Source organism: Cynocephalus volans, chromosome 3 (genome assembly GCF_027409185.1).
Source record: "Cynocephalus volans isolate mCynVol1 chromosome 3, mCynVol1.pri, whole genome shotgun sequence".
Lineage (NCBI taxonomy): Eukaryota > Metazoa > Chordata > Mammalia > Dermoptera > Cynocephalidae > Cynocephalus > Cynocephalus volans.
In genome coordinates, this window is record NC_084462.1 from 140,865,589 (window position 1) to 140,892,144 (window position 26,556).

The following is a 26,556-nucleotide window of genomic DNA, read 5'->3' on the forward strand; positions in this document are numbered from 1 at the left end:
GCCAATTACAGGCAGCCAACTCTTCCAGCCATGTTCAGATAAGGCAAACGCCAGCCTGTAACCAGTCCAGCTGTTTCTGTACCTCACTTCCATTTTTTGTAGGGTACTTTCCTTTTTCTGTCTATAATCTTAGCCCACCATGTGGTAGCCCCAGAATCGCTCTGAACCTATCCTGGTTCTGGTGGCTGCCTGATTTGCAAATCATTCTTTGTTCAACTACACTGTTAAATTAAAATTTATATATATATGTATATATATGGTGATTTAATTATGATAGTCACATTCTCAAAAAAAAACCTTTACTGAGTCTGCCTAATCAATCAATTTTGCATTCTTTAAATGAGTACTTGAGGCCATCCCTAGCTCCTAGTTTGTTTCTTAATTTCAGTGTAAACTCTCTATTCAAGTTCTTTGTTACCTGTTCCGTAGGTAAGATACTTCGCTCCTCTAAGCCTTTACAACTGCCTCAAATTAATTAGTATTCGTATTTACTGAGGATCTGCAATGAGTTAGCTTTGTTCTAAGTTCCTTAGAAGAGAAATACAAGACTTGCTGCACATTGACCTCAAAGCTTACTGTACACATTAAAGAGATTACTTAGTAATTGAAGAATATATGGTAAATTTAAAAAATATAAGAGCAAATATTGGAAAGGAAGGGTTCACCTAGATTTTAAAGAAGACTTTGGAAATGGCAAGTTATAGGTGGGTTGGTAGAGAAGACTAATTTTTGCTTATCCAGAGAAGGAATGAGAAGAAGAGATGGACAAGAGAATTATTTCGTGAGAGGAATCAAAAATAGTTGGTAGATTTACTTTTAATAGAAAAATTCTGAATATCCTTTGAACCTTTTTAGTTGTATAGGCAGATAAGTAAATGGGTTTGGATTCAGAATATTCAGGCCATAGTTTGCCAAGAATTTTTTTTCCTTTACAGACTTATTTACTCAATAGATTTATCATTTTCCATGTGATATAGAAAATAAAATATGAGTAAGACATCATTATTACATTCGATGATTTGATTTTATTATGTCTAAATCAGAGAATAATCCAAGTAACTATAATATAAGATAGTATATGTTCAATATTGGGACTTCCTGGCTTGAGATATTATGTTTATTTGAAGAAAATACAGCATGATTCAGGTGCTTTTGAGCTGAACCTTGAAGGATTCAAAGTTAGTAGGTAGAGCTTCACTTTCTTACAGGAAACAAGACAAGTAAAAGCAGAAAAGCTGAGTTTTTGTTCATGGAACTCTTTGCTCTGGGAATCCATTTTGGCTAAATATTAAATGTGAGTAGAGGAATAATAGGAAATATGAGTATGACTACAAAGTTAATTTAGATATAGGGCAGAAAGGTCTTTAAAAGTCCGTCTAAGGGATTTGGACATAATTCTACAGAGAATTTTGCTGAAAAGTGACATTATTTGAGCTGCATGTTTAGGAATGCTAATGAGGCAGTGTTATGTTGGATCAATTTTTGTTGGAAAGACTGGAGGTGGCAGGAATCAATGTTGAGACCATTTGAGTAGTTCACAGATGAGGTAATTAGACCTTAGGTTGTACCTACTCATCCTTTAAGACTTATCTCAATAAACCTTTGCTGCCACATATTTTCCTCTTGCAGGTTGGGTTAAATCTGTCTCCTAGGCGTTTTCGTATGTCCTGTGCCTCATGCCATCACTATATTTATCCCTCATTGTGTTCTCTTTGTGTATCTTTTCATATTTGCTCCTCCATGACACTGTTAGCTCCCTGAGGGTAAGCACAACTATATTATTAGTCTAAAAATTAGCAGCACCTCACAAACAAACAAAAAACATTTACTTCCATCTGATGTTGAGATAGCTGACGTGACTGGCAATAATGTTTAATTATCTGGATATGCACTTTTTAATGCACTCTCCGTGAGCTACTTGTGGCTATTTAGGTTTAAATGTAACTTAATTAATGTTAAATAGAATTTCAGATTCAGTCTCTCAGTTGTACCAGGCACAGTTCAAGTGCTCAGCCTCATCTGGCCTATTGTTACTGTATTGGACAGTACAGATATAGAACATTTTATCATTGCATAAAGGTCTGTAGACAGTGCTCAATTGTAGCATAGAGGCTTATATTAGGGGAGATCATAAGCAGGTACATTTCAGCAACTTAATAGGAGACTTTAATTTTTTTTTGAAGTGTGAAGTTCCATGAAGTAAACAGATTATTTACTATTGATACTGTTATTACATTTGTTATTTTCAAAAGTTAAGAAATTAAAGAGATTTTTGCTTGCTCAGATTTTTTTTTGATTTGGTTTAATTACTAAAAATTGTACAAGCCCTGGGTAAGAAAGGGAGCTTCGGTGTTTTTCGTTTGTTTGTTTGTTTGTTTTTAAACAAATAACCGGATTTCAAAGTAGATCCTGATTCAAATGTATTTTTTAAAATTACTGTAGTGCCAAATTTTCATCACAGATGGTACGTTTTATTTTCTGGACAATACAATAAATACATTTTTGGCTTAGAATAAATCCTAATATTTTTAAAGTTAATTTATATTTTATTAATTATTTATTTTATAATCAGACTCGATGAATTAAATATCTAGAAAACCAAATGCTAAATAAAAAAATACAAGGAGATCTTCTTTTGCAAGTAATTCATTAATAATGGGAGCTATTTACAATGAAGCTATTTCTTATAAAATATAATTCATTTGAGAAATTAGGGGCTCCAGAATTATTCTTTTAAGAATATATTCTTTTTCTGAGCTAGGGAAATAGGAGTCAATCTGTTCTTATTTTATATTTCAGGTAATATCTCCCAGCTGTAATGATGACATCACAGTGAAAAAGGATCAGTGTTTAGTTCGATCATTTATTGATTCCAAATTGTGAGTAATCAATCACTTAATAATGTTACATGGGAAGAAAAAAGATGGAATCGCAGTGGTAGACCCCTCCCTACCAAGACTTTATTTTTAAAAGTCTAATCATTCATGTTCAAGTTGAGAAGTTCTTATCTAATATGTTTTGACTTTTTGTCCTGGTCGGGTATATTTTACTGATAAATTTTATATAAAAACTGCAAATAACAATATGTGAGAGCAATATGAAAAACAGTTTTAAAAAACAAAGCATAATATTGATTTTTTTCTTAATTGTAAAATTCTGTATTTTTATCATATATACTGATTCATATTACGGACTATGAAGTTTCTTTTTCTTTTTCTTTTATTTATTGAATCATAGTTGATTGTACCTATCTGTTGAGTACAGAGTTGAATATCAATACCTGTGTGCAATATGTAATGCACTAATCAGGATAATTAGTATATTCAACATCATACGATGTAATCGTTTTTTGTGGCCCTTTACCAAGGGCCCCCTCCCCCTTTCCCACCTCTGGTAATCTCAGTTCTGTTCTCTTCTTTTGAAAGTTCAGTGTATTGTTGTGATTGTTGTATCTTTCTCTCTTTCTTTTTTAAATTTTTTTATTTTTATTTTTTAGCTCGCACTTATGAGTGAGGACATGGGGTATTTCTCTTTCTGTGCCTGGCTTATTTCGCTTAACATAATTTTCTCTAAGTTCATTCATGTTGCTGCGAATGACAGTATTTCATTCTTTTTTATGGCAGAGTAGTATTCCTTTGAATAAATATACCACATTTTCCTTATCCAGTCATCTGACAATGGACATTTAGTTTGGTTCCAACTTGTGGCTATTGTAAATAGGGCTGCAGAAAGCATGTGAGTGCAGGTATCCCTTCAGCACGATAATTTCCATTTTGGGGGGTATTTACCCGGCAGTGGAATTGCTGGATCATATGGCAGTTCTGTCTGTAGTTGTCTGAGGAACCTCCATACTGTTTTCCATAATGTCTGCACTAATTTACAGTCTCACCAACAGTGCGGGAGGGTTCCCCTTACTCTGCATTCTTGCTAGCATTTGTTATTCTCTTACTTTTTGATAATAGCCAGTCTAACTGGCATGAGATGATATCTCAGTGTGGTTTTGATTTGTATTTCCCTGATGCTGAGTGATGTTGAACATTTTTTCATGTGTTTGTTGGTCTTTTGTATATCTTCCTTTGAGAAATATCTATTCAACTCCTTTGCCCATTTTTAAATCAAGTTATTTGGGTTTTTTTACTGGGAAGTTGTTTGAGTTCCTTGTATATTCTGGATATTAATCCTTTGTTGGATGCATACTTTGCAAACATTCTCTCCCACTCTGTAGGTTGTCTTTTTGCTCTATTAATTGTTTCTTTTGCTGTGCAGAATTTTTGATATAAGTCATTGGTTTTCTTTTTTTCCTTTTGTTGCCTGTGCCTTGGGGGTGATATTCATAAAGTCTTTGCCCAGTCCTACTTCCTGAAGTGTTTCCTGTATGTTTTCTTTTAGGAGTTTTATAGTTTTGGGTCTTATGTTTAAGTCTTTAATCCATTTTGAGTTGATTTTGATATGTGGCGAGAGGTATGGGTCTAGTTTCATTCTTCTACATATAGATGTCCAGTGAAACTTATTGTTTAATAGAATTTATATTACTGGAATAATTTTGACTTTTTTCTGATTAAAAACCAGACTTTCAGAACCTTTTCCTTAACGTCATCTCTGCTTTGTTTCCAAAACCAATGTAAAATTTAAAAATACATATATTTATTGAGTAGTAAATCTATCTGTAAAATTTAATACCATAGTATATCTTACATTGATAAAAACATTTTGGTTTTACTTTAAACTAAAATGAATAATAAATTTAAGAAATATTAAACACTAAAATTGACATTATTGTCTCCCTAAGTGTTGAAAACATCATGGCGATATAAATTACCACATACTGTCTGTAGGAAGGTTGTATGGATTGAAATATTCTGAATTTGAGGCTGTCAAATTAGTGTACTTTGAGTATGTAAAACTTTAGAATTATGATACTAGCTTTGCCTGTATTACCTCTTACCTTTTATTAAAGATTAGGATATATGAGAGTACTTCAAAAAGCTTGTGGAAAAATGGAATTAAAAGATAATGTGACTCTTTCCATGAACTCCTCACTTAGACTTCTGAAATGTTTTATAGGCATAATAATTTTGATTTTGAAGTTTATATTTTTCTGTGTGTTAACATGGACTATTTAAGTGATAATTTTTATTTGGTAAATGTTTTTTCTTCTTTTTATTCTTCTTTGTAATTAGTTACTCTATAGCAAGAAAGGACATTAAGGAAGTAGACATTCTCAGTCTACCTGAATCTGAGCTCTCCACTAAACCAGGTAAAATAAGGATTAATCAATCTGTTATTTTATGATGTGGCTTCATTTGGAAAATAGTAAATAAAGCAAGACTGAATATTCTCTGCTGTCATTTTATAACTATTTAGAGTCAATATCCACTCTTATTTGGTGGTTATTTTTTTAGTCTAGTTAAAATATTTGATTTATAATTTTTAGATAAGTTTAACTTTTCATGTTTTACCAGGAATATTTCTAGTAGTATTCTCTAGAGTAACAACAAACACTTATGTAACCTTATAATTAATGAAATATATTCAAGTTTACTATGTCATTTTATAAATGACTGGTGAATTTGAATTCAGATTTGACTCTGAATATCATGCCTTTTCTATCATTCTGTGATTCTAATTCTATAACAACTGCTGAAGTACATTTTCACTCTTAGGGCTGCAGAAAGCAAGCATCTTCTTAAAAACTAGAGTTGTTCCTGATAATTGGAAAATGGATATAAGTGAAATCCTTGAGTCATCCAGTAGTGATGATGAAGATGGCCCAGCTGAAGAAAATGAGGAAGAGAAGGAAAAGGAGACAAAAAAGGAAGAAGAAGAGGTGGTAGGTACAATTTCATGTTTTAAAAAAATAAAAACATTTTCATACCCTCAAGTAAAAATAATACCTTCATATATTTTCCCTCTGTTTAGATTTTCTGTTATTTGTTTCTGTCCATTTCTAGCACAACTTGATTTGGGGGTTGAGGAAGCTTTTTGGCTCATAGTTCAGTGTGTAAATCAGAACTTATTTTTAGCTAATAAGTTACAAAGAAGTACTTTTCCAGTTAATTAATCAAGAAGTGCAAACTGGTTTTTTTAGTATCTTTTCCAAACAACCCAGGAGAAGAGAAATGTAACTTTTGGGTATTTTATATATGTTAACTTGTTTAAACTGTTACCATATAAAGTAACTGTTATTATTCTACTTTAAAGGTGAAGAAAGTGAGGTTCAGAAAGGTTAAGTAACTTTCCCAAGGTGGCACAACTAAGATGTGGAGAACAGGGATTTGAACACAGGTCTGGTCTGTCTTAACTTCAAAACCTCACCTATTCCAGACACTTCATGATATCTCAAGGATAATTGGTGTAAAAAATTCTATCCAAATCCAAAAAAAATTTCATTTGGCAGTTTGATAAATCAAAGACAACATTTACATTGTATTTTGTAAGTGTTAATGGTTTTCTTGGTAATATTGCCTTGTCACTTAAAATATACATGTAATTGTAGGAAATCATCCATGGAGGACTGCATAATTACTTATGTAAATATTGTTGTCTGTTTATTCAGCAGTGTTCTGTCAAGTGGGATAAATTGTTCAGTATATTTTTAGTTGTTACAGGGTACAGGAGTTTAGAGGCAAGACAAAGAGAATAAATTTATTGAAAAAGAGGACCTATTTGAGCATGAAAAATATTTGCCTGGAAAAATGTGGGGTGTTTGTTTCTCTTTCATATACATAAATATGAATTTATGAAATAAAACGAGTATGCTTGTATGTAATGAAGGGCATACACTATTTTTCTGCTTTTACTTCTCCTGCGGTATTTGATTTTTTACACTCTGAAATCAGAATGGCGCTTCATACTTACAGGCTGCCTACAGAGTTGCCATAGTAACGTGCTGTTGGTTTTAAGTGAGCATGCTCGGAAAGACAGGAAGGTTTAGCAGAGGCTTGGCAGGTTGCCAATGGAGGTTTGCCAGATGCTTTGAAATGGGCTGTCTTTCTTTTCCTTTCATGTAATGTCTGATTTTTATGTGGAAGAGAATGTAAGTAGTGCTGTATAACCCTGCGGATGCTATGCCCTAAGTGGGAAAGCAAATATTTGCAAGTCAGACTGAAAAATGTCTAGACCCTGTACTGATTAAGTAGAAGGAGAATCTAACCATTTTGCATTTGAAAGAAAATGCAGCATATAGGTAAGATTTTTTTGTATGTGTATATTTAGTTACCATTTTGATTGCCAAAAGTGGGGTTAAATAAGAATTTTAGGTATTGATGATGTGGCTGATATGGTAGGACTTATAACCACGCATAATTGTTTCTTGTAAAAAAGACAGTGAGAGTCTATTTTTAGAATATCAGAATGAAGGCTATTTTTCTGAAACATAAGATAGATTTTGAAATGAAATGGTAATGAGACAGTTTGACAAAATTCAGGATTTAAAGTCTGAATATTAAATGTGATTTCTGTATTTCATCTGTATTTATTTATAGGTTCTATGTTTTCAGGGTAAATAGGCCACATTTTCAGGGTGTGAACTATTGACGTCTGTGGTTTAGCTTTGCTTTTTAAATTAATATTAGGATCTTACATTGCCAAATACTGAAAAAAGATTAATCTCTTTATTTTTGCTAATACTTTTAATTGGTGTCCCTTCCAGAATGCATTTTCCCTACCTACTCCACACCCCGCAAAAAAAAAAAAAAAAAAAAAAACCTGAAATTTTAAACAAAGAGGGTAAAAAGAGCTTTGTAGGAAGTTGCAGAGGGTGGCTATAAAATAGTAAATAGTAAACAGTGCTCTTATTACAATGATTAATATCATAAATATTGTAATGTTTTATTCAAGCTATGAGTAAATGTTAGTAAAAAAGAATGAAGAGCAGAGGCAAAGCTCTGTTACCTATTGTTTACAGGTAATAATAAATTTAAAAGGGCAAGGATGCTTATAAGGATAGTATGTTCTTAAGATGTGTTACTTAAATTATGATCCTGGTAAAATTAAGTGAACCAGGATGCTTTTCATCTACTGAAAAATAACAGCAAAATTATAAAATTTAGGCACTGATTTATCTGATTATTATTTTACATCATTTTTCAGATGGTCAATTTCATAGGATATATTTTATTGAATTACTTGATATAAACGAATTCCTTTTTCCTCTAGCCAAACAGGTAGATTTTCTTGAATGAGATTTTGGTTGCTTTAAAAAAAAATCAGCTGCATTTCTTGCTCTTGGATTTAAGATTTACTTGCTGAATCATTCTAATTTGTCTTGAACAGTAATTTCTAAACATTTAATATATTGATAAACTGAAAAGCACTTTAATCTGCACACAAGAAGTGGGGAAAATGAGTATTATATAAAATGAATAAAAATCTGATTAGCCAGGGCCTACCTGGCTTAGTCATTATGGGCCTTCAACACATTAGGGAGGATAAGCTGTTGTATTACATTATATATCGTAGTCTTCCCCAAATGTGATGATTCTGTGCTTTTTGTGAAGATTTATTGTTGTTCTGTATGATCAAAAAGATCTTCTATAACATTCTGTAAACCACTATAACAATTCTGTAGTCTATCATTTGTTGTTTGCAGTATAGCAAGCAAATGTTATGCAGTAGAATCATACAAGTGTTAGATACTTCTGCAGTGTTAATGGGCAATGGGCATTGTTTTTACATTTTGTGCTTTGGGTACCCTAACATAGCCTTAATAAGGAGATTGCGTGATTTTACCATGGAGGAGCATTTTTTTTATTTAATATTATTTTGAATTCTTAAGCGTTGGTAGCTTAGGATTTGAGTACAAGAAATAGATCTCATGCTCTGTGTGGGAAAAGACTGGAGGATCTGATAGAAAGTAGGTTTTATTTGTATTGATGACTTTAAATTTCAACTCATCGGTAATTATATTGAAAAAAGCCCTGGAGAATATTTTTGTTGGTATTACTTAAATATCTTTTGTTAAAAAACTTTATATTTATATTAGAAAAGATATTACTGAATTTTCTTTTAATCTCTGAAATTGATGGAAAAGTCTTAGTAAATATAAATAATGATATCAATTATTCATTTACTCCTGACTTATATTTACTTTGGATAAACACAGGAGAGTTTTCTAAGGGTAAAATAAGTGGATGGTTATTTAGAAGACTGAATATCAAGGGGAATTTCACTTCTCTTAGCTTTTTTAATCCTTTTGATTTGTTATAAGTAGGTTTATGTATTGGGCCCTTTCAAAAATCTCTTATAATTTGTATTTAGTAATGACAATTAGAATTTAGTGAATTTTTATAATAACTGCTCATTTTAGTGTAGAAGTATTGACACCCATTTCTCTAATACTGTGAATTTTCTAGGGATCACCGTTACATTTAATGCCTAACGTTGTATTCCACTATTGTAAATATCATAAGTGCTTGAGTTTTTTATTCATGGAAACATGAGTATTATTTTTGATGTTTAAATCAAGTGTTATTTGTACCTCTTAATTTATGCCTTTTTGTAGATTGATTGTAAAGGCATTTTTTAGTGATCATTAAAGATTACTTTGGGTATAAACTACAGTAAATCCTGATAATTCAAGAAAACCAAGCTAAATTGGTAAAATTTAAAGAAAATTTAAAATGATGTTAGTATTTTAGGTATATGTCATAACTCCATCTACCAATTGAGTATTTCTAAGCAGATCCTAAAAAGCCAGCCTTCAATGAATAACTGAGACTTTAGCTTGCATTTAAATATAACAACTTACTTGCTAAAGTCTTAAAGTTTAGCCTACTAAATAAGCAAACAAAAATGCCCTAATGTGTTTAGCAAAATCTTTCTTCACAGTGTTAGTATAAGACTCTGGCTAAATTAGAGTCATCTAAGTAGATTAATGAGGGCGGCACATTTGTATGCACAAATATAGCTACATGTTGTGTATTTTAAAAAATACTTCTCATTTTATAGTTGTGGTCATATAGTTGTAGTGGTATGAGAGGGTTGACTGATACTACAAAGTTGGATTTGATAGCATCCCAACCAAATTTTGATGATCGAAATATATGCACCTTTTCAAATGGGGGGAGATTACTAGGCTCAATTAACTCTGATGTAATACAGGAGTCATGTAATCATTTATTTTAGGCAAGCTGTTAAACTGTTTTCTGAAATTAGAAAATAGCATCTTACTGTGAATATATCACATTTTATGTGACCTGTGAAACTTTCTGTAAGTCTGCAACAGGGAAGAATGAATGGTACACTCTAAATTTTATGATTACCAAATTTTACTGAGCCTTCAACACTATTGATCATTTCCCAATTTCTGTAATCAAATCATTATCTTCTCTATTAAACCAACAACCTTACCCCCAGTCTACTCCAATGTCAGAAAGAAGCTAGGAGCTGCAGATGGACTCATGCTATACACCCTACCTGCCTGTTCTCCCTCCCTCAAGGTACAATCAATAATGTGCTGTCTTCCTCTGTAAGACGAGTCCCTCAGTTTGTGCTCTGGATCTCATTCACTTCCTCCTTTTAGGAAACCTTGGACTATCAAGTCTCTCTTTTCTTTCCGGCATATTTAACCTATTCCTTTTGGTTGTATCCTTCTCATCAGCTTTTTAAGGCATGCTCACATCTCTCCCAACCTTCTGACAACTCCTCCAATATTCCCTCTACCAGTCTTCTGATAACATCTGTACTTTCTCCTCCAGATACTATGCTCTTTCCTCACGCTTATGGCCAGATTGCGCCGAGTTACGTACACTGTTGATTCGCTGCAGTGTGTTTTGTCCTCCAACCAAGACTAAAACAACTTTGCTGAGGTCACTAGGCATCTCTAACAAACTTTTGGATTAAATCAGACAAATTTTTATCGTGGTCCCATTTGACTACTTAATAGCATTCAGCACCTCTGGCATACCTAACTTCTTAAAACACTTGACATTCATGATATTTTTTTTTCTGGTTTACTTCCTAACTGATGTAATGACTCAAAGTCTATGTGTGTATTAAAGAGATGCCTTTTCTTAGTTCCAATCATTTGTATCAAACTGCCAAGGAGGATTTCTTCTTATCTTGTAAGTATTCAAACTCAGTGTGTGTAAGACCATTCTCCTCTTCTCTTCTCCCAAAACATAGGCTTTCCCTGGTTGTCCCTAATTCATTTTAATAGAAGCACCATCCACTCAGTTGGCTAGGCCAGATATATAGAAGTCACCTTGATTCTTCCCTCTCTTGTCCCCTGGATCCAATCAGACACCCAGTCCTTTCTCTTCTACCTACTTAAGTAGCTTTCAAATTTTTCTGCTTCTCTCAATTTCTACTCTCTGCCAACCTTAGCCCAAGTCACTATTCTCTTTTATCTAGACTAGTGCAATAGCAGCCTAACTATTCTTCCGTTGTCCATGCTTGCCCTCCTCCAACCTATTCTCTGTACTGGATCTTCATTAGTTTCTGAATGAAGATATGAATGTACACTATGCAATTTTCCTAGCAAATTGCTGTGTGAAACAAGGTGTTGGGAAATTTGTTGTAAGGTTCTAGAAAGTTTTCTTTGCGGTGAAACATGGGATGGAATCTAACTTCCCTTTTTTTTCATCTTCAGGCAATCTCATTTTCTTACATAATTTTGTGAGTTTTATACATGAATTCTTTTTATCTTAAGCCAGTTTGGGATAGTTTTCTGTTGCTTGCAATAGGAGTTCTTAACTTATAATACTTCTCCTTCGTATTTTGCCCCACTTATTTTAGGTGTCTTCTCTCTGATCTTTTCCCCTCCTGTCTTTTTTCACTTCCAACTCATTTTCCCTAAACATCTTTCTAAAACACAGATGGGTCCTGCTGGAAACCCTTTAATGGCTTTCAGCACCTGCAGGATGAAGTCTAGGCTTTTTATCACAAACCTTCAGAAGTCTGGCCCTTCGTGATTTGACCCATGCCTACCTTGTCTCATTTTCCCTTCCACTATTCTTCAGCAGTATGTAACTACCGATAGCTCCCCTGTTACCATTTAGATATTATTCAGAGCTGCTTATTGAGTTGTTAGGTATATTACACTGAGTATCACCTTTGTGTCGCCCATGCCCTTTATCAGTATTAATTATAATAGGGAAAATGAGAATTTAAAAAACTTGGAAAGTGGATAAATGATAAACAACAGTTGAAATCTAAAAAAATCCAACAGATTTCTATGTAAAAACAAAAAGGGACTCTATTTGAATTAAAGTGGTTGAGTATAGCTTACAAATGTTCTATGCATTTACCTTAGTAAGTTGTTCTGGTATGTATTTCACATTTTTACAAAAAATCAGTGAGGCTGTTTAATACATTTAAAATTTTAAATTTTATACGAAAAGAGTGTAAGCAGCTACTGGTATTGCTGCTTCCTTTACATGTGTCCTCTGGCCCAGAGGTGCCTGCAGAGCTGCCACTTCTGATGCACTTCTTGCAGTGCCTACCTCCCCAGCGTAGAGCTTACAGCACACTGTCTCAACACCTCCTCTTCCCCAATAGGAATCTGCCCACATCAGAGGGCTCCTCCTGCTGGCTCCAAACTCAGCCATTTTTTTTTGGAGGTAGTGTCATGGAGGAGGGGAGATGAAAGGATTGTAAGAGTTAAGGAGTGGGAAGGACTTGTGATGAAGTTTCAGAGATAGGCTGAGCAGGAAAGCCAATGAAGAGGACCAGAAAAGGGGTTATAGACAGCATCATGAAGCGGGAATGAAGCTGCTTGTGTCCAAAATTACATTATTTTACCAATAAAAGCAGTATCTTGGTATCGAGAAATAAGTGTGGTATACTGGAGTACCAAAAAAAAAGGAAAAAAATTTGTGTAATCATTGAAATTTCTAAAGGATACATGTAGGGTGAAAGCTGAGATACCCATCGACAAACAGTGTGTACCTTCACATGCAATACACAGTGCAGTGGAACCACAAAGATCAAGTTTAGTTAAAACCTTCACCGCTCTCAGAATATCAGTTCTTGTGGCTCCAATGTGTTACGTGCTAAGAAACTATCCCAGCCTGTTCATTGGGACTATGTACAAGTTACGTGGTTCTGAGGGGCTTTGTGTAAAGTGCATCTTTTACTGACATGTATTTTGACAATTTGGATACTTTCTGTACACTTTCATGATTTGTATTGGAAAGTAGAGTTGCTAGTAAGAAAGTTACTGGCTCAGGAAAAACAAGGTATTAGCTTATTAAAAAAATAAATAAATTGTATTAATCTCCCATCTCAATAAAATGGTAGCAGGGCCATTCTTCACTAGAATTTATACCATTTCTGAGTGAATAATCATTCCTTTTCAGAATAGGTGGGAGAGGACTAGGGTGAATGCTAGCAAGTGATTGTGTAACAGCCACTTGTCTTAAGAACATCCTTGGCCATTCTCATTTCTTCTCTTTTCTTTAAGTCCTACTGCATTTATATGATCACTAAGGTTAGGCCTCAAACTCAATGAATGTGAAACAATTGAAGAAAATCCTATTCCCAGTTCATTTACACAGATGTCATTTTCAGAAACATAGTAGGAGTATCTAAACTAAATATCAGTCATTAGTGATAAAACTGTGAGTATAACAGGCATACCCTTAACCTTGTAGAACTTACTGAGATCTTCCTTACATGTGGTGGAATTTTGAGGACTACAAACATGAATAAGACTTAAACTAAAAATCTCCCTTTCTCTTCCTCTTTCGAAGGGAGGGATGATCTTTTCATTACCAGCTGGCAAGACTAATTCAGGCATTCATTGTCCTCTTTGTGGACTATTGTAATAGCTTCCTTTTCCCTTCCAATCCATCAAATTCTTTCTTGGTGGAGAACTCTTAGAAACACAAATCTGATCTAATTCCTCTTTAGCTCTTTCAAACCTCACATCTACCCACAGTATCCAGTTCCAATTCCTTAGCATAACATTAAAAAGTCTCTCCTAATCACACCCTGCCTTTGCTAGTCTCATGCTTATGCTGTTTGCTCTAGCTCCAGGACTACTATTTACATTTTGTGGCTGTCCCTAATATTACCACCATTACTCCATCTCCAGCAAAACCATTCATTCCCTTATTTGCTTCTGTATTCATTTATGTATTTTACAGCAGTTATCACATTGTGTTGTGTTGGCTTGTTTTACCTTTCTGCATCCCCTGCCAGGCTCAAAGCAGCAAAAATAGAAGATGCCATGTGTTCTCATTTTAATCTACAGTGCTTTTTGTAGTCCCTGACTCATGGTAACTACCAATCAATGTTTGAATTTAATTTGATGACACAGTGCCCAAAGTCAGAAAATTTACAGTCTAGTAGTATAGATAGATAAACAACTACTTATAATACTAGATAGTATGTACTGATGCTAACTAAAATTATAAATTTGTTGAAATTATGTACATGTGTCTTCTATATCCTTAATCCTCTCCACTGCTCTGGCATCTTATTGGGTACATAGTTACTCTTTACATGCTTTACTAAATGAAGGGAAGAATACTCCTTAGCACAGTCTAGTGGACCCTGCACATCCCTTCTTATAACCTTTTCCTACTCTAAAGCCCTTGAGAGATGCAATAGTTGCTGGATCTTGACCAGGAGAGAGATGCTATAGATATGAAAATGCCATGAACAGAGAAAGCAAACTGTGATAGCAAATATAAGACCCCCTGCCCCCCCCCAAAATATGAGCCCCATACAAAAGTTATAAAGGCATGTTCTTCTGATTGCAGATATTTTCTAGCATATGCAGTTTTGCTCCAAGGTTACTAGCAACACAGCTATTTTCAAAAAATGATTGTGAAGAATTACTTATTGTAAGAGATTAAGCAATTTCAGTTTTTTCAAAAACCATAAGGTAAATTTAAAACTTTGCTTATAGCCTCATCATTCATTCATTCATTTATTTTTGGTGGAAAAGAAATTTTCCCTCAATCAGGCATTTGTCTCTAAGTAGAATTCTTTATTCATTTATATCTTGTTTTTACACCTGATAACTACACCTAAACTTACAATTTTGTGGCTATGTGTTCTCATGGAACATAAAACATTCTTAGTTGTCCACTAACTTAAATAAAATACATTTAAACCACCAATTTTCATGTTTGTTTGGTACAATATTAATGTACGCATTATTTACAATTGTTGGGTTGATTTTGTTTACCTGTTTTTGGAAGCAACTTTGATTTTAAAGCGGTGCCTTTTTAAAGAATTGCTTTTACATATATTGTATATAACAGTCTTATCTGAATTCTGTAAGATCACAAGGACTGGAATGAGGTGTTAGTCTGAAGAGAGAATATTGTGATTATGGGGCACAGGCAAAGAGCATTAGAGCCAGTCTGGGTAGGCTGTTTTTGTTTTTGTTTTTTTTCCCACACTGGAAGTCCTTAAAATTAATAAAATAAATTATTCTTGAGTGATTTTTAAATTCACATGAGGAAAAAACTGCCATCTCTTCATTTGAGTATTAAGTAATGACTCCTATTGGCTTTATAGTGATTATTAATTTTGTATATTGCAGATTTTTGAGGCTCAGTAGAACTTTGACTTAAGTTTCTTTATATGTGGTAAAGCTGAAAGTATATCAGTGTTATAAATCCTTCTGAGTAAATGTACTAAAAGAAAAGGAAAAAGAATGTACCAAAAGATCTTATTTCCTTTCCTTTGGTTGCCTCATGGTTTTTTTAATTATGTATTTTAATCGACTACATGTTTATTGATCCTGGCTATATTATTAGCTATTAAAATTCTTAAAGAATAACAATTTTAAAGTGCCTATTGCCTCTGGACACTGAACACTCAATATATATTTACTGAGATTCCCTTTTCTTTGAATATGGTTTGAAAAAGACAAAAATCTGAATTCTTGTGGAACATAGAAAAGTAGTAGTCTAAAATTAAATTATGATAATTTGTATGGAAGAAACGTATCAGTGTTTTGTTTGTTTCTCTGTAGTATTGTAAAACTTTAAGTAAAGATTTTCCCAAATATTAGTTTATAAGTTCCACAGAAAAAGAGAAATATTTTATTAAAATCCATAATACATTTTTTGACTAGAGCCAAGACCTTAAAAGTATAGGAAGAGTTCATTAGGTTTACCAAATTAGTACAAAGTAACACTTAAGAAGGTATTTTTAGGAAAAATTGTTTTTACAGGAATGTTTCCATTAGTCTTTTTTTTTATATATAATGGAACTAAATTAGTAATTATGTATATAGATTCCTTCCCTATGAGATAATTATTGTCTTTTCTTCAGGGGTTGTAAGGTCAACTATAGGGGCCATACAAGAAAGGCAAATGAGAAAAGCATGCTAGTGCAAAACAAGAGGGATGATGGAGTCTGGTGCAAAATAAAATTTACGTAACTCACTTACATGCATTTAAGTTTCTTTGAAACATTGTGCCATCCAAACAATAAACTTTTGCCACTCTGATTTTGCAATCCCTGGCTTATATTCATTCAACAATAACAAAAACTTTGTGTTTGTCATTATTGTGCTTATCAACTAATATATTTGTAGGGGCCATATGGTATTTTGATTATTTTTTTAAAAAATACCAAATGAGGTGAAAACTTAACACCCTCATTCCATTCCTGAATTTTTTCCTCATGACTAATCTTAGTCCTTAAAGTGATACTCAAAGATAAGTTTCGAGTGATAGTGTGAAGGGTGGAGATTGTATATCTTCACAGTTGCATTAAATCATCTATCAAAATATGACTTAAAATCTTGTATTGTAGGATTTTGAGAAAATTCAGATTTCCCAGCTTCATTAAAAATTTACCACCTTAAGGGCCGGCCCTGTGGCTCACTCTGGAGAGTGCGGCACTGTTAGTTCCTAGGCCGCGGGTTCGGATCCTATAAAAGGATGGCCGGTGCGCTCACTGGCTCAGCGTGGCGCAGGCAACACCATGTGGAGGGTTGCGATCACCTTGCCCGTCAGAATAAATAAATAAATACATAATAAAATTATTAAAAAAAAAATTTACCACCTTACATTGGGTTTACAAAAACAAAAAACAAAAGAAGACATTGCATATCTTCCTACTCACTGTGCTATACATTTGTGTATTTTACCTTTACAGCCTGAGGAAGAACTTGATCCTGAAGAGAGGGACAACTTCCTCCAACAGCTTTATAAGTTTATGGAAGACAGAGGTATTTTTATGCTCCTTATTTAAAAGCAGTCATTTGTTTACAGTTTTACATTCTAGGTATATGCATTGTTTTTGTTAGTATCATGAGTGTGCAGATTTGGATTTCAAGTAAAGCCTAAGAAACATTTACACATGACAATAAAATATTTGGAAGAAAAACTATGCATATCTATTTTGAGTAGAAATATGTAGGAAAGTAGTTTTGATATAATTAAATTTAGTCTCCCTAGTACTTATAAAACCAAAAATATAGTAATTTCAGAAATAGAAAGTGACCAGTCATAATGTTAATCTGCTTACCCATTAATTACTAATGCTATATTTGTGGCAAGTAAACAAGCCTGATCCTTGGTCTCAACAAATTAAACATAGAAGTTCAATCCCTATCTGAAAAGGATAGGATTTCTAATAGGGGTAGAAGAAATAAGTCATCACACTCCTTAACGTTTATTAGTCCTATAAAATCCTCAGATAAATTGCTCTGAAACATTCTGTGGCCTTCAGAAGTCATCGTTCAAATTATTGCTAACAGACTTAACATTTGTGTTAAAGCAGTGAAAATGGAACCACAGCTTAAAATTTACCTTTTCCACTGTGTTTGTTCATGCCTAACCTTCTCGAACCAGCAACATTTCTGTCCACACCTTGCAGCCCCAAGGTTTAATTTAGTTTTACCAAATTAATTGGCAGTTAGAGAGTTGAGTTTATTAGTTGTAGGACAACACCTAGAACATGAAGACCCCCACAAAGCTGTATAAAGAATACAGAGAATATTTTGTGTTGTCTCACATAATTTAAGGCTCTTTAAATATATGCCTGTAATGAATGAAATTTAGGAAATTAGAAGTCAATAGCTTTGTTTTCAAATTAGCATTTTTCACTTAAATAAACATTTTATTTCTATCCTCTTATATTAAAAAGGTACTCCAATCAACAAACCACCTGTTTTAGGCTATAAAGATCTCAATCTTTTCAAACTCTTCAGACTGGTTTATCATCAGGGTGGATGTGACAATGTAAGTGTAACATTGCTCTTTGAAATATGTATTGATGTGATGAAACGTTAAATCACCTAATGTTGCATTGTTATGTGCACTTTAGGTAATAAGCACATTATCTTAACATAGAATATTATTATAAACATTATTTCTCTTTGCAAATGTTAACACAAAAACTTAATTTTCCAGATTGATAGTGGTGCTGTATGGAAGCAGATTTATATGGACCTTGGCATTCCTATTTTGAATTCAGCTGCTTCCTACAATGTAAAAACTGCTTATAGAAAGTAAGTAATATAGTTACTTACTCTTCAAAGAATACGTATTTGCCATTTAATTTGTTAACAATTAAATAAGAATGCATCAATCAAGGGGCATTAAAGTTAGAGAAAGGGTATTATAAAAAGGTTTAGTTTGATAGATACTTGTATTAAGTTATTTCAGTGTACCAAGTTGGTTTACTCCATACTTCCTGTTGTCCTGACTTCCTTTCCAAAACCAGGGATGTAGGCAGTGCTTATAATCTGAAAGTATGATACATGTTATGGAACTGTATATATGACCAGCCTTCATATAAGAACTATAATAGCTGGGCTGACCAGTCAGCTCAGTTGGTTAGAGTGTGGTGTTATAGCACCAAGACCAAAGAGTTCCGATCCCATACTGGCCAGCCACTAAAAAAATAAAGAACAACAAAAAAAACTATTATAGCTATGTTCAGTTATCACAAGCTCAGATTTCTCAGGACGGCATTTTATTTTACATCAGTATTTATGTTTATAATCCTATCTAAAACACCAAGAAATTAGTAACATAGAAAAGGAACCTTTTAAAAAATGACTTGTTTTACTTTTTAAAAATATGTGTGTTTAATAACATAATGTTCAAGATAAGTGCAAAGATGTAGGATTTCTAAAAATTATTGTTTGTTTAGATATCTCTATGGTTTTGAGGAGTACTGCCGTTCTGCAAATATTCAGTTCAGAACTATTCACCACCATGAACCAAAAGTAAAAGTGGAAAAAAAAGACTTAGAAGAATCAATGGAAGAGGCTCTAAAAGTAGATCAAGAAATGCCTTTAATAGATGTGAAGAGTGAACCTGAGGAAAATATTGATTCAAACAGTGAAAGTGAAAGAGAAGAAATAGAATTAAAATCTCCGAGGGTGAGTACTTACACTAGTTTTATCTGGTTTATTTAAGACATTATTTAAAATTTTTTATGATGTACATTTTCACATATACCCAAAAGTACTGTAATGAACCTAGTTTATTTTCTAGTATTTAGATATGCTTCAGCCAGACTAGCCTAACTACCTTTTTCTAAATATATTGCATATTATTTCCTCTACCTGAAGAACCCTTCCTTCTGCTGTTTTCTGTTTACATCTGTTCAAGTCATTCTCATCTGGGATCAGTCTCAAATATTCCCTTCCTTCAAGTCTTATGGTAAAATGTCACCTCACTGAAGCCTATCTTGGTCATCTTATCTAAAATTGTGACTTACCTTTTCTCCTTGGCACTCTCAGTCCCTCTAATGTTGTTCTTATCTATAATTTACTTATTTATTGTTTATTATTTATTTTCTCTTTTGCCTTGCTCTGCACTAGAATCACAGTCCGCTAGGACATGGATTAGTGCTTATTTTGTTCATTGCAGATCCCAGACATCTAGAATAGTGCCTGACACATTGTAAGGGCTTATGTAATAGCTGTTGAATGACTGACTCTCCTCTTTATAATACTTGTGCCCCCAAACAGAGGGCATCTTGTCTTTCTCTGTAACTCCATAGCACACTGTACAGCTCTAGTCATGTGTACACTGGTCTTATCTTCCAAGTCTACTCTTTTTCTTAATTAATATGTAAGTTCTATGCAGGAATTGTCATACACCATTCTGATCCGTATCCAATGATATCAAATTTTATCAAATTTTAGAAGGAGAAAGGAATTTACCATACTATCAGAGAGGCTCAATTATTAAAAATAAAGAAAATTTTTAAAAAATTTTATAAAAAAATAAATAAAAATAAAAAGAAGTTCAATTATTGTAATATGTTTTATTTTTCAGTGAAATTATATTTAGTGAAAGAGGAGGTGAAATTGCCTTCTCTTTTAGTTGTTCAGCAATTATTTTTTTAAACTGTACATTCTATCATCTAGTAAGTGGAGTCTTCTAGTGAATTTCATGAAATATCCAAATTGTTTTTTTCTTTTAATTTTATTTTTTAAATTGTGCTAAAATACACATAATATAAAATTTACCATCTTAACCATTTTTAAGTGTACTGTTCATTGGCATTAAGTACGTTCACATTGTTTTGCAACTATTGCCGCTGTCAAACTCCAGAGTTTTTTTACTTGCAAAACTGAAATTCTGTATGTATTAAACAATAACTCCTCATTCCTCCCTCTCTCATCCCCTGGCAGCCACCATTTTATTTTCCATATTTATGAATATGACACTTAGGGTACCTCCTATAAATGGAATTATAAAGTATTTGTCCTGCCTTATTTCACTCAGCATAATGTCTTCAAGGTTAATCCATGTTGTAAATGTGTCAGAATTTCTTCCTTTTTAAAGGTAACTAATATTCCATTGTTTGTATTGTGGACATACTTTCTTGTCATTACCCAACGATCTTCCTGATCGTATGTAAAACATCTGCAGTATACTGTATAGTATGGATAAACCATAAATTTACCTTCCCCATGATTTTCTCCAGTTTTTTACTACTGCAAAAAATGATGCAATGCACATGCTCATAAAAATATCGTCCTCATTTGTCTGAATATATATAGCTAGAATTCTAAAAATGGGATTTCTGGACTGGGTGGTTAGCTCAGTTGGTTGTAGTGCAGCCTTATGACAACAAGGTCAAGGATTTGGATCCCTGTACTGGCCAGCCCCCCAAAAATTAAAAAATTAAAAAATTAAAATGGGATTTCTGAGACAAGGGTATACAGACCTAAATTTTGATAGATGAGAGTTGTTTTCATTCATTTACCTGTAGATTTTTAAAGAGCACCTGCTATGTGCTGGGCACTGTCCAGATCTGGGAATATAGAAGTATATAATACAAAGTCTCTGCCATTGTGGAACTTACATTGTAGTTCTTTGTAATAGAAATAAATTTTTTCTTTTTCTGCTGTTGAAGTATAAACAGCATATGGTCAGGAACTAGGTAAAATATTTGTGTACTGAGATATTAATTATAAAATATTTCACTTGCTGGCTGTTTTTATATTCTTGCTTTGTTCCAAGTAAAGGGGAATTCTGCCGGCGTGTAGAGGTTGACTTTAAGGAGAATTTAGGAGGTAGTGAAATGGCTCCCAGTTTCATAGTAAGTTGAGCATACAAGAGACTAGATAGAAGCTGCTAGAGGTAAAAGAAGTTACTGCTGGTCCAGTGAGCGCTCCAGATACTCATTCAAAGAAATCTGCTCACTTTTTTTGCCATCAATACAATTCTGTACTTTTAAAATGTAGTTGCACACAAATACAGTGATAATGTAAATTTTATCTTATTAAACAGTAGAGTTTGAGACCACAGAGCTTTTAAAGAGCAGTTTAGGTGTTGATTTATTATTATTGTTGTTGTTGTTGACTTTCATCATTGACATTTAGATAATTCATTTAAAATATTTTTATTGTAGTCAAGGAATATTAAAAGTGAGGTAAAGTAGTGAACAAAGGAGAAAATTTTTTATTTCTTATGTAATATATAACCAAAGATTGCAGTAGACCTGGACATAATTAAGTAACTTATATTGGTTTTCTTTTACTTTCAAAAAGAAGAGTATGGTACATGTGAGTTGATTGGTTTTTAGAATCATGTCTTAAGCTAGAGAGCAGACTAGTCATTGCTGTGAAGGTTTAAAGAAGAGATATCTTTTTCTGCTTTTTCCTTCATTGTAGTGATAGCTATTTTTAAAGCTTTTATCCCTTCTGGTAGGGACGAAGGAGAATTGTTCGAGATGCAAATTCTGTTAAAAAGGAAATTGAAGAAGAGAAAACAGAAGACAAATTAAAAGATAATGATACTGAAGATAAGGATGTAGATGATGACTATGAAACTACAGAGAAAAAAGAAAATGAGCTACTACTGGGGAGAAAAAGTACACCAAAGCAAAAAGAGAAGAAAATTAGAAAGCAGGAGGATTCTGACAAAGACTCAGACGAAGAGGAAGAGAAAAGCCAAGAGAGGTACATGATCTTATGTTTGTTCTCCAGAAGCACCTGTCTGGGGTACAACAGCACTTTGTTCCTGCTTAGAGATTCAGGTTTGAGGGAACATTTTCTTATTGGGACTTCCATTCCTCTTGTCTAATGAAGGTGAGACACATTGTGAAGATGATGTGTATCGCCTTTCGGAATTGGAGAATATACTGGTCGCACCATTTTAATAGCACTTGTGCCCTAAACAGTGGCCTCAAAGAAGGCTGCGCCACCCACTCAAAAGAAAGGTCCTGCAGTTGACAGCAGGGAAGGGAGCTGGAGAAAAATGGAGGAAGTGGACAAGAGGAAACAGCGACAGCAAAAATTCCATTTTAAAAAAGGTACAATGTGGGAAAGCTAACAAACACATGGGTGCACAGTACTAGCAGATGTTTCTGTGTGTTAGCTTTATCTAAGAGACATTTTTCTTTTTCACGTTATTGTATTAGAATAAATGGCATGCACCCCTGATCCTAGTTTGGAAAATACATTCTTGCCCCACATCACACCAATAAATTTCACCTTTTTAATGTCCATCCTGTTTACTGTTGAATGAAAACTATTTTTTTCCCATGTATTAGACATGTATGAACTGATTTAACCTAAAAATAGCCAAAGATTAGGCAGTCCAGCTAGTCAAGGTAATGTCTGCTCATGTTGTTTAGTTGGCCATTTCTGTTAAGTGTTGTCAAATGAATTTACTAATTTTTGGATACTACATTAGCATAAACACACTTGTAATGTTAGCTCTCCTCCATAGTTATTTTTCAATTATTATGTGATGCTAAATTTTCTAGAAATTTGAGTTGTTGAGCCAAATTTGGGCTAACTGGCCTGCTGCATCCAACTAATGGCTGCCCACCATCTGAAAATTACCTATTGAGAGAATAAATATTTGGAAAAATAGGAATGATTGGTTGAGTGGGAGAGGGAATTTGTTTCAGTATGAGTAAGTACAGAGACTGTCACAATTACATGTGAACTAAGTGAATAAAAGAAAGTTCTATAGTGAAATATAATTAGGATTAGGAAAAGTGGGAGGAAATAATTAGAATTCAGTATAATAATACAAGTGTGGTATTTTAAATATTTGGACAATAAATTTAAGCAAAAATGAACCACTTAACAAGTGTAGCCTAATTACAGCTTGAAGTCTTGTGAAAAATAAGCATCAAAATATGTGTACTATAATATGTATATAAGACATATAAAAGATATATCTATGTCTATAAATAATGAGGTTTTAAAAGACATAATTGATATGTAAATGAACAAAGATTTATTTCAGAGAGAAAATTTCACAGACTTTAATATGAAGACTTTTATTAAATAAAAATTGAATATACACAGATCCCTGTACCAGCTAGCTACCAAAAATAATGAATATACAGGCAACAAACATAGTCTGTATTCTCATTCTATAGCAGGAATCATGGAAAGGGGGGACTTTTATTTATGGAGATTTCTGTTTTAAGTTGTTTTTCTCATAGTGTTTTGAAATTACTTTATCAGGCTATTATTAGAAAGTGTCCTTGTAGAGAAAACATTCCGACTGCAAATGGGTTGTCAAAGCTTCTTCATGTTGGGTCCCCCAGGGGCCACCAAAATAATGCCCCATATTTATTATAGAGCATAGTACCTCCTCTTAAACTTTTAAGACTCTTGGACATGAGAATGATCTCTGATGCAATTCTCTTCTGATAATAGAGAATGTTTTATCCTAAAAATATTGAAAATATTGTTGGACCTCCCTGTGTGAATCTCCTTTATAGCTAATTATCAAATAAGGAAAAGCTGATGGGAGATATAAACAAATAGAAATCAATGCAAAATATGCTATCATACAGTTTTAACTAGTGACCTAATATTCAAATATCTATTGTTTCTTTGTTAGGGTGGGGAAACCTTTAAAATATAAACTAGTTTAAAAGACAAGGTTTCTAAGATAGGTAGCCTTTGTTCATTATTTTGCCCACAAAAAATACTAGTGTTGCTAAAATCTATTCTAAATTGAGCAGAAAGTAAAGTAGATTTAAGATAAGTTAGCTATAGGAAGTTATAAAATAGCTTTAGATCATTTTCACATATGAGGTGCCACTTGAATATGAATCCTAAGACTTTTTCAGAACATAGTGTACTTATTTTATCAAAAATGATTTATTCGACTCCATATCATCATTAACTGATTATTGATTGGCTTTAAGAAGTATGGATTTACTTTTGGTACAGTGCACCTTTACATAATAAATTCCTTAGTAAGTAGTTCATAAAAATCTTCTCCTTCTCCTCCTTCTTCTCCTCCTCCACTGACATGTTATTAAGGTAATGCTTAGGTTGTGAATGTTCTACACATTGGTTTCTCTTAGCATGTAATATTTTGTTCTCCATTAAGTTATTAGTAGCATTATCAATGTTATAATTTACTGCAGGGAAGAAACTGAAAGCAAATGTGACTCTGAAGGGGAGGAAGATGAGGAAGACATGGAACCCTGCCTAACAGGAACCAAAGTGAAAGTAAAATATGGACGAGGGAAAACTCAGAAAATTTATGAAGCCAGTATTAAAGGCACTGAAATTGATGATGGAGAAGTTTTATATTTGGTTCATTACTATGGATGGAATGTTAGGTAAGCAAGAAAGGATTTTCTTACTATTGAAATTTTTTTCAGTGGTTAAAAAAGATCAATTTAATATTGTGAAGAAATAAAGCAAATGGTATGTATATCATTATATATACAGGTAGAATATTCCTTACCTGAAATGCTTGGGACCGAAGTGTTTCAGATTTCAGATTTTTTTGGATTTTGGAATATTTGTAGAATACATACACGTTGAGCATTCTGAGTCAGAAAGTCCAAAATCTGAAACACTCCAATGAGCATTTCCTTTGAGCATCGTGTTGGCACTCAAAGTTTTGGATTTTGGAGCATTTTAGATTTTAGATTTTCAGATTAGGGGTACTCTACTTGTGTGTGTTTGTGTGTGTGTGTGTATGTATTTATTCACAAAGCACACTTTCTTCTGAATTCTCCCAGACTTTGACATTCCCACTGTTTTACTAGCTATGTCAGTGCTTCCAGTTAAAGACCACCAACATCACACGTGTAGTTGGAATACATTGGGTATATTACTCATTTACAGTGAGGGAGAACACACAGGATGGGGAACCATGGGACATTTCAGTAACAGGATGTTAGATGAATCAGTGAACGAAAGCTCAGAGCACCACCTTTGGGCATAGTGACAGCTCAGGATTCTGTGGAAACATATTGCAGAACATGGGTGGGGAGCCAGGCCTGCAGCTCCCAACTATGTAAGCATTTTTTTGTTTGTTTCATTTGTCAGAAGTCAAGCCTATGTCAAGCATTGTAATGATGTTAAATCAGTTAATTAATAAAAAAGAATGTTAGAAAGGACTTAGATTTGAGCTTCTATTAGGTGGTTTGGGTGAGGTTTTAAGGAAGTGAGACTTTGCTCTATATTGAATGTTGTCAGGAAGCTGGGGTAATTATATGAATGGCTTTCTTAATAAATCTTTTCTATGACTGGCTTTCTTAATAAATCTTGTCTAGGAGGAGAGAAGACTAGACTAAGATTAATGCTATTACTGGTAAAGCAGCAGCAGTCACTCATATTACTCAGGATAAAAAAGGTGTTTGGTCATTTTTGTGGCTTGGACAATGTTCCTGTTTTTTCTGTGTTCAGACATGATTCCATAGTGGTCTTGTTTTTATTTTGATCCATCGTGGTCACAGAGCAGACTTGTCTGATGTTGATGTTCTGTGAAATTGTTCATGTTTAACAGGAGGACAACGCAGCTTTGCTGTGAGTTCCAGACCAGCTCGTAGCAACACCAAGGCCAAGCTGATAGTACCAGGCCAATTCCTGAATGTCAGGGACTGCTTTTCTCATTTAGAAAGTCTTGTGTGTTTAATATCTCTGGTTGTCCTGTATTTACTTGGAGCCAGACTGCTCCAGGATTTCTCTACATACAAGGGGTTTTCAAAAAGTTCACATAAAGAGTCACGTATCTTTTAATTCCATTTTTCCACGAAATATTTGAAGTACCCTCCTACTAGGTGTGTGCTTTGTTATGGATCAATTCCCTCATCTCAGCATTGGGAAAAGTAAAGTACCTGTTTTATAGAGATGTAAAATATAGCACTCCTCCATTACCTGCAGGGGATATGTTCCAAAATCTCCAG

General features: G+C 33.6%; 1 protein-coding gene across 2 annotated transcripts in view; it reads left to right on the forward strand.

Moving 5' to 3' along the window:
• ARID4A (AT-rich interaction domain 4A) overlaps window positions 1–26,556 on the forward strand; it is a 60,158-nt gene that overhangs the window by 17,148 nt on the left and 16,454 nt on the right. For both annotated transcript variants that reach the window (XM_063088716.1, XM_063088717.1), the window contains exons 9-17: window positions 2,800–2,879; window positions 5,181–5,257; window positions 5,664–5,830; window positions 17,065–17,137; window positions 18,058–18,152; window positions 18,324–18,421; window positions 19,069–19,300; window positions 22,089–22,339; window positions 24,781–24,978. In XM_063088716.1, coding sequence (XP_062944786.1) covers window positions 2,800–2,879; window positions 5,181–5,257; window positions 5,664–5,830; window positions 17,065–17,137; window positions 18,058–18,152; window positions 18,324–18,421; window positions 19,069–19,300; window positions 22,089–22,339; window positions 24,781–24,978 — 1,271 coding nt within the window. The remainder of the gene's footprint in view (window positions 1–2,799; window positions 2,880–5,180; window positions 5,258–5,663; window positions 5,831–17,064; window positions 17,138–18,057; window positions 18,153–18,323; window positions 18,422–19,068; window positions 19,301–22,088; window positions 22,340–24,780; window positions 24,979–26,556) is intronic.